Source organism: Dermacentor andersoni, chromosome 8 (assembly GCF_023375885.2).
Source record: "Dermacentor andersoni chromosome 8, qqDerAnde1_hic_scaffold, whole genome shotgun sequence".
NCBI classification, from domain to species: Eukaryota; Metazoa; Arthropoda; class Arachnida; order Ixodida; family Ixodidae; genus Dermacentor; species Dermacentor andersoni.
This window is the reverse complement of record NC_092821.1, coordinates 56,066,745-56,080,699: the sequence shown is the minus strand read 5'-3', so window position 1 is coordinate 56,080,699 and position 13,955 is coordinate 56,066,745. Positions and strand designations below refer to the sequence as shown.

Below are 13,955 nucleotides of genomic sequence, written 5' to 3'. Positions count from 1 at the left end.
TGGTTTTGCTATGAACCACTAAACTCGTTCTCGGATTTTTTCAACATACCTAGACAAACGCGCGAGCATCTTAGCGGGCGCCTTGCACAAAACCGAAAACTCTGTGCGGATATTGTGATTCCACCACTATTTTGAACACTAGACATGTGGGCAAACGCAAAACTCCCATAGGGAGACTGTGGGCCGCGCGGGCTCTGCTACAGGCTGTGCCAACCGTTTCCTAGTATTGACATTGTTTGTAAAAAAATGAATGCAGATAAAAAGAATTTGGGCAGCGCACGCGTGGCTAGTTATCCGTTTCTCACAGTTGTGAGCTACAGTGCTGTCGTGAGCTGCGCGCCCCTCGCCAGAAGTCGTGTGGGCGCGAGCAGTCTCATTTGTTGAGCGAAGGATAACACGGGCAGCATCGTTGCGGACAAGACGTTGTGGCCGAATACTTTATAGAACTTTCCAAGCAACTTCGGCCAATCGAGAAAAATAGCACTAGGTGGCTACACCAGTGCATAAGTTATCGCGGCAGGCCGCGCGCCTTCTTTCCCCCTGTAATTCGATTTCATGGAATCACGAGCGACAGACACAAAATCCTGCCGGCAAGAATTCTTCCCGTCACCGCTTTCGCATTGTACTAGTCAATAACTCGTTCCTTGCGCAAGCGAGGGATCATGCGGACATATATTATGCCTATCAGGTTCCGCGGCACCAAGCTTGCGTTCGCAGGAACGTGTTATGAAGCGAAACCACCTGGTGTATGTCAGATTGCTGTCGCAAACCGAACGAACCCTATAGCAAAGCGCATGCGACCAAGACACTTCCTTCGCATGTTCTGCGCTCGACCGTATGTCTATCCTTCAAGATGATCGTGGGAACCGGCGAAAACCCTACGTCTGCACAAAGTTGGCGGCACTAGGAAAGAAATCTTTCCACGCCTTCCTGCTAAAGCCGTCGCAAATATTCGTTACACAGCGTGAGCTCTTAAGCATTGTCCTCAAAGTGATCGTTGGCATGATAACTTAGAAATGGTTTTAAATTGTTCTTATGCAAACAAGTTAAATGATGGGAAGTACTTGTGCGTGATGGTTATTTTAGACTGATTTCATCCCTTTTCGCAAAAGACAGACATCACTCAGACATCGCATCCGAAGGAATGCGTGACGTTTACTTTAAGACCAAGCTCTTTTTTCCTTTCTTTCTTCCTTGCCCGGAACTTCCTCTCAAGAAGTGCCCGACAGTAATCTTGCGCACTTTACCTAAGGCGGGAACAGTGTTCCTGTATGTCGATTGTTGTGCTTCTGCTTCTCGTGCTCTATGAGTGGACCGTGTGTGAAGTGATTTTTGTCTCGGCTTATGGGGATCTTTGAATCCTTAGATAAAAACTCCACCCAAGCATTTTAATTCGAAAGCATTATATGCACTATTATGCAAAAATCTGTCGGCATCGCGTAGCCGGCAGATGATAAAAAAATATGACCGACTGCACAAATAGCAAAAAGGCGTCAAAAATGATCGGATTGACGTCAAATTTGTCTCGGGAGTTTGTAAACAAAGTTAATTAATAGATTTCGAAAGAGTAATTGGTACATTTCGGTGTGGGTGGCAATCTGATCGTGGCTTCTAGGGTGCGGGACCAACACAAGATTTTACAACGCCACGGCGGCGCCACTGTTCTGGCGGACAAATGGTGTGCCTAGTGCTTTCGTCATTGCACATGGCACATTGTGACCATCTGGCTGACTAACGGTGTAGCTTAGAGCCTGTGTCATTGGGAACATGACGGCGCAGCCAACAGTGAGGAGGTGGCGCCACGTCATAAAATCGTAAAATGAGCGCATTCATGATGTTCCGAGGTCTACAGACGGTATAATGATTTAGCATTTTCACACGTAAGCGGTGTTACGTGTCTCAGAGGGCTTTTTAAATTTCTGGTTCTTTTCGGTGCATGCCTTTGTTCAGTCGAAGAAACAATTGGTTGTCGTCGTCCAGGCAAATCCGTTCTGTGTTTGCGATCTGTGCAATGCAGAGTACTGCATTTGAAGGGACTACTTTCAGCAAAATAATTGTGTAAAGTTCATTTCAACAGTCCGATATCCTCTAAACCAGGATTATCATATGTGATACGGTCATAATAATGTGCACGTGTTGCTTTGCCAAAGGAAAGGCGAAAACAACGACGACTATTGAGGCACGAGCATGATCGTGCAAAAACACCCGAAAAAGGCTAAAAAAGAAAGAGAATAATCTTCGGAGAGCCTCATGACGTCAGTGTGGAAGGTGAGACCGGCGTCATTGTGGGGGAAGAGGAAGGCATCAGCTGCGGAACGAGCAGCCTTTTGGACAATGGCTCCTGGCTCCTGCCTATGCCTGGCGCTCCTAAGCCTACGGCTCAACCATGGCAGCTGGTATACTTCTCCGGGGCGCCCAGTGGATCAGAAACCACAGCCTTTATGATGCTTTACTTCCTGACTGGCTTACGCTGATGTCCCGCCTTGCCACGTCGTCAGCTCCCAAACCCAGCTAGGGTATCTAAGCAGCAGCCCGCTCGTCGTCTGCACCATTCCGGCCGTGACCTCGTCCGGCTCCCCCTACCGAACCACACGGTGATGCGTGAACTTTGCTGATTTAAGTCTGTAGTTTGCACACTAGCAGTAGTGTTTGTTAGCAGTTATAGGTCGGTGTATTGATATAAAGCATTGTTTGTGGGTGTGCTCAGAGTATACGCCGCGTATTTTCTTTTATAAATGGTCCGTATGGACCACATTAAAGGACCTACTATGGTGAAAAGATCTACACCGTGAGATATTGGCGTCCACGAGTGGACGAAACTACTCTATGTCGGACAAGCATCTAATCTGGACTATCGACACCCGTACATTAATGGAACTCGGGGAAAGCTTAGGCTTGTCAAGGGCAAAGCTGAGAGAGTGGGTAATAGACGAAGAAAAGCATCATTGCGACGACAGCACAGTGGAGGAAACAGTGGCCAATAAGTTTCAATAACGGCTTGCAATAGAGCGTGCATCGTCTGAACCAGCTCGAGCAGAATCCGAGAATTGTAGCTTTCAGCTACGCTTTAAGCCCGTAGAAATGGATGCAGCCCGAGGGGACATACCACAGGTCATACCCCCTGAAAATGCTCAAGTGGCCCATTCAGAAAACCTAAACCCGCGCACGTTTCTTCCGCTGTTTGAGAATGCCCGAGACAATCTGGCTGCTTGGCTCAACGGATTTCAGCGCGTTGCCACCGGCCAATGCTAGGATAAATCACTACGGGCCATTGCACTCAGCATGTTCCTCACCGGAGAATCTATTAGGGTGTACCGAAGACTGCCTCCACAAGACTCTTCAGATTATGGCAATTTCAAAATAACTCTGCTTCAGTGTTTTCGCTTCACGACAGGTTAACGCGAACGTTTTCACGCATCCAAACCTCAGAACAGAGAGAGGGCTGCACAGTAAGTTGCTAGCTAAGAGGCTATATTGATAGATACTTACAGCTGTGAGAGGCTCCACAAACTTTAAACGGTCTTACTGAGTTGGTCACGAGTGAACAGTTCTTAGCAAACTGCAATAAATATATGAAAATGATGATATAAAGTATCAAAAGGATGACGTAAAATATGAAGATGCCAAGCACACCTGGTGTCCCTCAGGACAGTGTGCTTGGGCCGCGGCTATTTCTGTTATACTGTGACGACATTGTCAATTTGATTAATGAACCCGTGCAGATTCGCTTGCATGCGGATGCCTGCATTATCTTCAATGAGATCCGGTCTGCTGATGATGAGGTTGTACTAAACAGGGTCCTTAACAAAACTCTCACGTGGGGCAGTAGATGGGGTACAAAATTATACTTAGAAAAGAGTTTTACTACGCATTGCCAGAAAACTCAATCCATTTAAATTCTCTGTTTCTTTGGGTTCAGGCCTAATTACAGAAGTAAACGAATATAAGTATCTTGGTATGACACTAACAAGCAACTTGAGGCGGAACATGCACATTTCTAATACTTGATCCTCTGCCTTACGTAAACTGTGCGTGTTGCACCATAAACTAAAAAATACAGCTGTCCAGGTTAAAAGACTGGCATACGAAACCTTTATAAGGCCTAACATAGAATAGGCATGCATTGTATGGGTGTCGCAAACTACGACTAACATAGAAGCACTTTAGTAGATCCAAAGGAAGGTGGTCTGTTTCATTTTCTCGCAATAAAGTCGAACCGTTTCCGCCTCAGCACTAATGCAATTGAATTTGATCCCAACCCTTCAGACCCACCACAAATAATTTCGCTTGAATTATTTATACTTGTTAACTAACCAGAAACTTGGATTAAATTCCTCACCGTAAATCTCATAATCGACTAGACAAACGCGACATTCCCACCACATTTCTCTTGCCCTGTACTTTGCTAACACTAATTTATTTCACCATTCTTTCTTTCCTCAGACAATCACTGATTGGAACTCTGTCCTTACTGTGTCGATTATATTGACCTTATAACTGACCATGTTGCGTAGCTCATATTAGTATTGTAGGATTGCTTATTGCTCGGTTTGCTTGAATTTGTATATTGCAATCTACCATTGTTATAATTCTGTATTCCACTCCTTCTTGGGCGTCACGGCCTGCAATATGTCACAAATAAACAAAATAGCGACGTTTCTTCGCGAGAGAGAGCCCCGCACTTTGTGGGCTGCTACAGAAGCACCTCATCAGTTTATGAAGGCTCAACAACAGAGCAACCTGTACAACTTCAGGAAGCAAGCAGAAGTTAGACATACTCTCAGTCAAAGACCTGACCACAACGTTCCCACTGTACTTCAGGGGTGCTGTTTGTGTGATGGAGTGGGCCGCAAAACCCCTTACAGCCAGGCAAGGACAAAGTCGGCGTTTTGGGGGAAGATCCCTCGCTATGGACATGAAACGCGAATGTGTCCACACGCAGCGCAGCATCCCGATAAATCTACCTCTCTCATTGATGATTCATATAATTCATCTGGTTACGATGCAAACCAAAAGAGCACGGCTATATGAATGCAGAAGCGGTGACAGATGGCCGTAGGGTGCAAGAATTTCAGTAACTTACGTGTGATGCCTGCTCTTTTCAATCCGCTGGATGTTTCCGTGCTCCGGGATACGGGAACTAACATCAATATAGTGCGTACGAGTCTGGTATCCCCAGAATAGTTGACAGAAGCGAAAATCCCCATTTTATTAGCGGACGAAACCACGCACTTGTTACCTAAGACTCGCCTCGCCCTTCCATGGTCTTTCTTTGCGCTAGAAACCGTGGCAGTATGGAAGAAGTCACCTACTTTCGATGTAATCCTAGGCTCCTGAGCCAGGAGAACGCAACCATAATGTTATATAGGTGCAAAACAACCGGGCTGATTCCTTCACCTATTCCCAGTAGATCCAAAGATGCTCTGGCTCCTTCTAAAGGGGTCAAAGCCGAAGACATTTCAGAGCATAACATTAGCAGCAGGATGGCAACCAAGGAGCGACTCACCAAGGCACAGTAGGAGGGTCAAACTCAAATGAGATATCAAGTAGCCTGAAGGCTAAGTCGCAATAAAACAAACCATAGTTTCCCTTCAAAATATCCTGAATATCACATTTACACATTTCGGAACAAAGGAAGCGAACAGGAATTTACTTCGCCTTTTTTACAAAGTTGCTCAGAGACAAGGCCGCCTTAGCTGAACGTAAACACAGGAGAGAAAAGTGCGGTATCTAAGCAGATACAAGCCGCACGCAAGGACATGTAGCGAATACCGTAAAAAATGGGATATTCCTCAGAAGATAACTAGACCTGCCTTCGGTCTTTTCGAGAACCCAGGTATAACTATGCTACCCGTAATCAGATACAAAAGCAGGGTTTTTCTAAACAGGGAAATATGAAGGGCGATAATGTGAGGCGTCGTTACATACACAATGATGTCCTGTATTTAAGATTGCTGTGTATCATCAAAGGCTTGGTGCTCTTTATTAAAAACACATGTTTTTCCATGTCATTATCACTGTGAACTGTTAGTGACAGTCGCAATGACGTGACGTGCACCTGTTTATCGTCCTTTAAGGGAAAAACTTGAACGGCGGGGTAGCGTCGTAAGGTACACACGTTGTGTTGCCAAAAAAAGGCGAAGAAAACGACGACGATTAAGGCACAAGCATGATCGTGTAAAAGCACCCGAGAAAGGCAAGCAAAAAAGGAAAGAGAATTATCTAAGCTGAGTAGCGTTGTGCGAGCGTGGAAGGCGGAAGCGGTGCCACGGTAAGGGCAGAGGAAGGCAGCAGCGGCGGAAGAAGCAGCCTTTGGACTGTGGGTCCTGGCTCCTGTCTATGCCTGGTGCTCCTGACACTACGGCTAAAACATTGCAGCTGGTGTACGTCTGCTTGGCTTCGAGTGGCGGACAGACCACATCCTCTATGAGCCTGGACTTCGCTCTTGGCTTGCGCTCGTGCCCGTTGTGCCACGTCGTCTCGACTCCAAGCTCCAGCTAGGGTACCTCAGAAGTAGTCAACTCGTCGTATGCACCATTCCGGCCGCGACCTAGTCTGACTTACCACATAGAATCACGAATCACATGGTGATGGGTGAATTTTGATGACCTAATTGTGTAGTTTGCAAACTAATTAGAGACTCCGCACTTAGCAGTGGTCCATTTTAGTGTTTAATACCCGTTATCTGCCGTTGTATGGATATAAAGCATTGTTTCTTTGTGTGTGACAGAGTGTACGCTTCGTATTTTCATTTCTAAATCGGTATGCATTGAACACGTTAAAAACTCAACTACGGTTAAAAGATCTACGCCGTAATAGATACAGTTCCACGAAGTTCTAAATTAAAGGACGTGGAAAGAAAAAAAAATTATACTTAGTCCTAATCTATATCCGTAGAGTCACGTAAGTATAACACCACTGTATCTAACAAAATAAATGAAAGATTTCTTTTGCATGAGATGTATTTGGAGGTAACTCGTGGACACAGCGTGCAAGAAATTTGCACATCGAAATGCTATGAATGTTATTATTTTCATCATATTCCCGTAAAATTTCTGCGCATTCCTTTGGTAATATTGGTGCACTGTGATATCTCTAACTAAAAGAAATACAAGCGAGACTGAGCGATCATGCATTGAAAAACGCGTGTTTAACCTTCCTTTGGCTCTGTTGCAAGGTTTTATGTTATTTAGAACTCACTCGGAACAATCAATGCACTTATTGAATGATGAGGGCACAATAAGGACAACACTGGACTTAAGTAAACCAAAGGAACAGGCTGGCTTCAGGAAGGAATTCTCTACAATTTGTCACATCCATGTCATTATTCAGGTTATTGAGCAATCTGCGGAGTACAATAAGCGTGTCTATACGGCTTTCATAGAATACGAAAAAGGCATTTGAATCAGTAGAGATACCAGCAGTCATAGAGGCATTACGTAATAAAGGAGTACACAATGCTTACGTAAATACTTTGGAGCATGTCTACAAAGGTTCTACAGCTACCTGAATTCTACACAAGAAAACCAGGAATATATCTATAAAGGAAGGGGTAAGACATGGAAAGAAGAATGATAGGTGTAACGTTAAGGGATAAGAAAAGAGCAGATTGGGTGAGGGAACAAACGCGAGTTAATGACATCTTAGTTGAAATCAAGAAAAAGAAATGGGCATGGGCAGGACATGTAATGAGGAGGGATGATAACCGATGGTCATTAAGGGTTACGGACTGGATCCCAAGGGAAGGGAAGCGTAGCAGGGGGCGGCAGAAAGTTAGGTGGGCGGATGAGATTAAGAAGTTTGCAGGGACAGCATGGCCGCAATTAGTACATGACCGGGGTGGTTGGAGAAGTATGGGAGAGGCCTTTGCCCTGCAGTGGGCGTAACCAGGCTGATGATGATGATGATGATGAAGACACGGAGACACAATCTCTCCAATGCTATTCACTGCGTGCTTGGAAGAAGTATTCAAGCTGTTAACCTGTGAACGCTTAGGAGTAAGGATCGACGGCGAATATCTCAGCAACCTTTGGTTTGTCGATGACATTGTTCTATCAGCAACAATACAGACGAGTTACAACAAATGATTGAGGACCTTAACAGAGAGAGCGTAAGAGTGGGATTGAAAATTATTAAGCAGAACACAAATGTAATAATAAATAGCCAGGCAAAAGAACAGAAGTTCAGGATTGCCAGTCGGCATCTACAGTCTGTGAAAGAGTACGTTTACCTAGGTCAATTAATCACAGGGAACCCTGATCATGAGAAGGAAATTCACAGAATAAAAATGGCTTTGATCGCATGCGGCAGACATTTCCAGCTCCTGACTGGAAGCTTACCATTATCATTCATAAGGAAGGTGTAGAATCAGTGCATTTTACCAGTGCTCACATATGGGGCGTGGAGCACTGGGAAAATGCACTTGTTCTCAAAGCTCTTTGTCGATCTCCACATACGTGGAGATCGACAAAGAGGTTTGAGAACAAGTTAAGGACCGCGCAAAGAGCGATGGAACGAAGATTGCTAGGCGTAACGTTAAGGGACAGAAAGAAAGCGATTTGAATCTGAGATCAAACGGGTATAGACCATATTCTAATTGACATCAAGAGAAAAAAATGGAGCTGGTCATGTCATGTAATGCCAAGGTTAGATAACCGTTGCACCGTTGGGGTTACAGAATGGGCACTAAGAGAAGGGAAACGCAATCGAGGACACCAGAAGACTAGGTGGAGCGATGAAATTAGGAAATTCGCGGGTGCTAGTTGGAATCGGTTGGTGCAGGACAGGGGTAATTGGAGATCGCAGAGAGAGGCCTTCGTCCTGCAGTGGGCATCATCCAGGCTGATGATGATGATGATTATGATGATCCTATTGTACCGGGTGTCCCAGTTAACTTGAACCAAGATTTAAAGAAGAATCCTAAGCTCTAGAAAAATTGTACTGACGGCACTGTAGCCGTAGCCACGTGTACCTATAGCCAGTATTTTTGTCATCATGAAGTACTACCTATAATTTATTTTATTCATGGAGTTTTTACTTATTGCTTGAATCGCAAAAATATCAATTACAATGTTGTAGGGAACCTTGAATAACCTCCCAATCTAAATTTTGCCTCATTGGCTTTTCCGAGAAAAAACAAAAGCGCGCGAAACATCAAAATACGAAATAGATACGTGTTTACGCGCCGCTACTCAAAAGTTTTCAAGCGAATAGCAACAGATACACGGCTTTACTAAAGACACGGCAGCTCGATACAGGGCTTCACGCCATGAGATAGTCGCGGCAAGATGACAACACGCCGCTGACGCAGTGATAAGCGTAGTGGATGTATAGGGGGAGGGGAGGATTTCAAATCAAATCAAATGTTTTATTTCCAACAAACTTGTTGGGGGTCCTCCAGGCGAAAAACTGCGACATACAGCTTCAATGTGCTTGAAGGCCCTCACATGGCAGCAGTACAAATACAAATACAATATACAAATACAATACAATGTATTGTATACAAATACAATGGGTTACATTTACAATAATTACAAAGATCACATTTCAAACATTTCTTAGCAAAAATATGCTCTAAGCTGTTTTCGAGTAAAGGTTTTTGTCATAATTTCTTTCCCAAAGAAAAGCTTTCCCAAAGAAGCCGGGACGCCATGACGGCGAAATTGGTACTGCCATTTTGCGCACTCACATTGTTCCGCAGATCAGCGCGCCCGGAACGTATGTTCTTTTGTTCCCTTTAGCAATAGAAATTAACCTTGCGCAGGCTATGTCCACTTAATGTATTTAGGCGGATCTGTACGGTCAGCATATGCTGTTGTCGATCACGCTAATCATTTTAGCTCTACGTGTGAGTGCGTAGATAATAACGGGAGATCTCAATGGTACCACGCGAGCGGCCTGCGCTTCAAGAAGAGAGCCATGCCCTTCACGAATGATCAGAAGGGTAAAATGATTCTGGCTCAGGAGGCGACACATGACAACAAGAGGAAGGCAGCTAAGCTATTCCGGATCCGTTATTGTGGAGGACTCCCTATACCGTCTACAATACATAGAGCGTACGAAGTCTTTTGCGAGACGGGTAGCTTCCCATGAAGGCGACACAGGACTGCGACGGTAGTTAAAGAAATGGAAACGGATGTTTTGGCATTCTTTTCTGTTAACCCAGCGCGGAGGCCGGAACGTCAAGGTCATCAGTGTGGAGGATTTTAAGAAAAGGTCATATACACCCGTACCTTGTTCATCGTCATGACAAACTTGAAGACCGAGATTTCGCAAACCGACTTTACTTTGTCAATTGGATTTTCACGAAATGTGAAGGAGAACCGGATTTTGTCAGTGGCGTGCTTTAGACGGATGAGGCTAATTTCTCCAGAAACGCAGAAGTTACTCTTCACAACGCGCACTACTGTAGTGATAGGAATCCTCACTAGTTAGCACAAACGTGATACCAATGCCCGTGGTCATTTAATGTGACGCGCGGTATGTTTGATGACAACCTCATCGGACCCATCGTTTATGACAACACACGGCGTCTTCGAGGGCCCCGTGAACGTCTGTTCCAACGCTCCACTCACGCACCTTCGGAAAATCTGGTTTCAAAACGATGATGCCAGCGCGCATAGTAGTTGTCAGTCTCGAGCGTTGCTCAACAAGCTTTTTCTGGACAGTGGATTGGCCAGCACGGACCCTGGCTTGCGATGTCACCAGACATAACACCGCTGGAGCTCTTGGGGGTCTATGTGAAAGATCGCATGTATAGCAGCGAAACTACCACACCGGGCGCCTACCACACCGGGCGCCCTAAAGGCAAATATAAGCAGAGTCTGCTGTGAGGTTGCTCAAAGCTGCAAAATCACAAACGTTGGAAAGAAGCAAGTACTGTATTGATTTGGACGGCGAACTGTTTGAGCACGTGATAAAAGTGGCAGTGGAAAATAACTGCTCAAAACAGCTGTAAAACGTGCCTGTTTAACGCACCTTCATGATGTCACCCTATCTTTCCAAAAAGAAAGGCTGCGATAGGGATATAAATGGGTAAAAAAAGTTATGCAGATCCCACGCACTGTGGGAATCGATGTAAGCGAACCTTTCTGTGCTGTTTGCTTTGATTGACGATAATTGGTGGACATGCTGACAGCGAAAGTTTAATTTCTTCAACGTTTTGTCCAAAATAAGAGCGGTGAGTTCATCTTAAACGTTACTTTACGTGCACCACTGCTGTTTGCGTAGTGCACAAAACACAAAGAGAGAGGTGTTTGCTTGAGGCGTTGTTGTACGCCATATTTTATAACCTCTGAGAGAGTTGAGCATTGGCGTTGCCTCACATTGCACATCGCATCGTGGCAGAAGCATAAAACTTGAATTGGATTGTGGATTTGATTATGGATTATATTATGTACGTGCCCAAACCACAATCGGGTTATGAGGTAGGCTGCAGTGGCACACTCCGTGTTAATTTTGGCACGTTGGTGTTCTTTAATGTGTCCCTAAATCGAAGTGCAAGAGCGTTTTGTATTTCGCCCCGGTCGAAATGAGGCTGCCTCTGCCAAATCCACCACCTCGAGCGATTCCATAGCCGCATAGCTATCGCGGTGGGCACACCAGTGTTGCTTTGACGTGCGACCGCTTCCGTTGTGTCGCCTAGACCCTGCGGTGTACTTTAATTAATGTGGCTGTGCTTCTGCACGCCTTGCGTAAGTTGTGCGCTAGACATATTTGCATGGTTTTATTTTTCAGAAAAGCAGAAATGCACAGCACCGTAACTTAAGCTTAAGTTTATCCAGCGTTTCCTTACCTTCTCACGTCACCTTTTCCCTATGACCCCTCCCCCCTTCATTTTTCTATGGGAACTGCGAACGAAGAGTGGCAAGGCTGTTATTCACTCGTTTCCCGACTGCGTCGGTACCACGAGAGTCCTTCAACGCTTCAAAAGCATGGACGGACTCTGATTCTACAAATTCTACGCCCCCTCTCCCCCTACTCTACCCATTTTATCTAGCTGTCCTCTGGACTTGTACATTGATAGAACGGTAAGTGCTATCGGGGGGTCACGGATAATTACAGCTGTCGAGAGGCTAATGTGGCGACGACCCGGAATCTCCAGAGAGCATTGATCACATTCGACGCGGTGCGGTCCAAAGGTGCTCCTCGTGTCTCTTTTCTACTCTGCAACGCTTCTTCCATGTATATACACGCTCTGAACCACCCCTCGACGCGGTGTGCCGGACAGCAGCAGCGGCAGCAGCAGCACCAACAGCAATGGGAAAGTCGAAACAAAAAATAAACAAAGCTGTGCTTTTCCGGAGTTCAGGAAAGAGAAAGCGCATATGGCTAATCCAGTTGCACCTTGAATGTTTCTTTTGATAGGCTGAGACGCCTTGCGGGCTTTTGTTTTATTTTTTATTGAAATAAACTCCTCAGTAGCTCTTTTCTGTTCTTCCGAGAGCTGCCTTTTTTTCCTTTTTTTTGTGCTCTTTTGAGCGCTGTTTTCTTAACATTGGTTGAATTTCTTTTGAAGCTTTGTTTCACGATACGCGAAGGTTAAAGCTATCCTGAGTGCCTCATGATCGAGCACAACCTTCTTGCGTCCGCAGATGCTGACGCTTATCGAACCATGCTGGTTAGGTCATGGAGCATCTGGAGCTATTCTATATGACAAAGCCTTATACGATGTGGCGATGAACAAATGCAGCCGTATATCTTTCATAGGTTGCTTGGATGCGCTTGAGTAGCGGCGCGTGAGCTAGCATCTATTTCATATTTTGCGAGCTTTTGTTTCTTCCTCGGGAAAAGAACCAGGCACACTTCAGCACGAAATAAATGCTTGCTTCGCAGGTTACCTAAGGTTCAATACAACTTTGTGATTTACATATCTGCGATTCAAGCGATAATTAAGAAGTTCACTAAAGGCAATTAGTTAATTAATACTTCGTCCCGAAAAAAAATACTTTCTGTAAGTACACACAACTGCCGCTACAATGTAGCCGGTAGGATTTCTCTAGAGCACTTGTTTTTTTTTTAAACTTGGTCCAAGTAAAATGGTGATGATTTGGAATTTTATTGGCGCAAGGTCCGTGCAGGCTATAAGGCGCCAAGCACACGTTAGCACAAGTCACCCGGGACACACGTTATAGTGTGAAGCACGTTAATGCCATAAAAGCACAGTATTGCTGTTTTGTTTTTAAATACGTGGGTTCGTGCATGTGTGGCCTAAGAACACGTTTATTTAATAATACTTATTTACGGGTTAAAAAAACCATTCATGCAGGAAGGCTCAATTTTAGTTTCTGGGTATATGTTGAAACATGGAAATTGCTTGAACTCTAACAGGTTGCGTGCCAGGTTGTACTCAATTCTGATAATTTGTTTGTACCATAAGGTGAAGCTAATGTTGTTCGCATGTTAATAATAAATGTAATTTACCTTGTTTACAGCTCCTCTCGCAACGGGGCCAATGCTACGCGCAAGTTACCAGGTGATTTTGACACCAATATATGTTTATAGCAGCTCATCTTTTAATACATACTGAAGAGCCATGGGTCTCTTCGAAACGCTTGCAATTTCGCGCTTTGCTAATGCGTATAGCGTTCTACACGTGATTCACCTGGCACTGTGCATGCCATTATATGATGTGATAAGTTTATATTTTGTCGATTTGTTTCCACAGTAGAAATGTAGTATTCCTGCGAGTACATTTATTTATTTACTTACGTTGTTTTCAAGAACTGCCAAGTTCATCAGGGGGTGCTATAAATGCAGAAGCAGTTCTACAGAAGTCAAGAAATAAAATAATATAATGAATATTGGGGAATATGAACGTCCTGAAACGTTTTAGTGATATTCAACGGTCACGTGCGAAAATATATTCTAACAAGCTTTTTCATGAGAAAGTTTCGAATTATAAAGAAAACAAACCGGTTACATTTACTTCCCCATCACAAATAAGCTCCATAGTA

General features: G+C 44.6%; 1 protein-coding gene across 1 annotated transcript in view; it reads left to right on the top strand.

The window, feature by feature from the left end:
- Positions 1-13,955, top strand: part of LOC126538927 (uncharacterized) — a 169,753-nt gene that overhangs the window by 135,661 nt on the left and 20,137 nt on the right. The window contains exon 11 of the mRNA XM_072289678.1: positions 13,434-13,474. Within this exon, the coding sequence (XP_072145779.1) occupies positions 13,434-13,474 (41 nt within the window). The remainder of the gene's footprint in view (positions 1-13,433; positions 13,475-13,955) is intronic.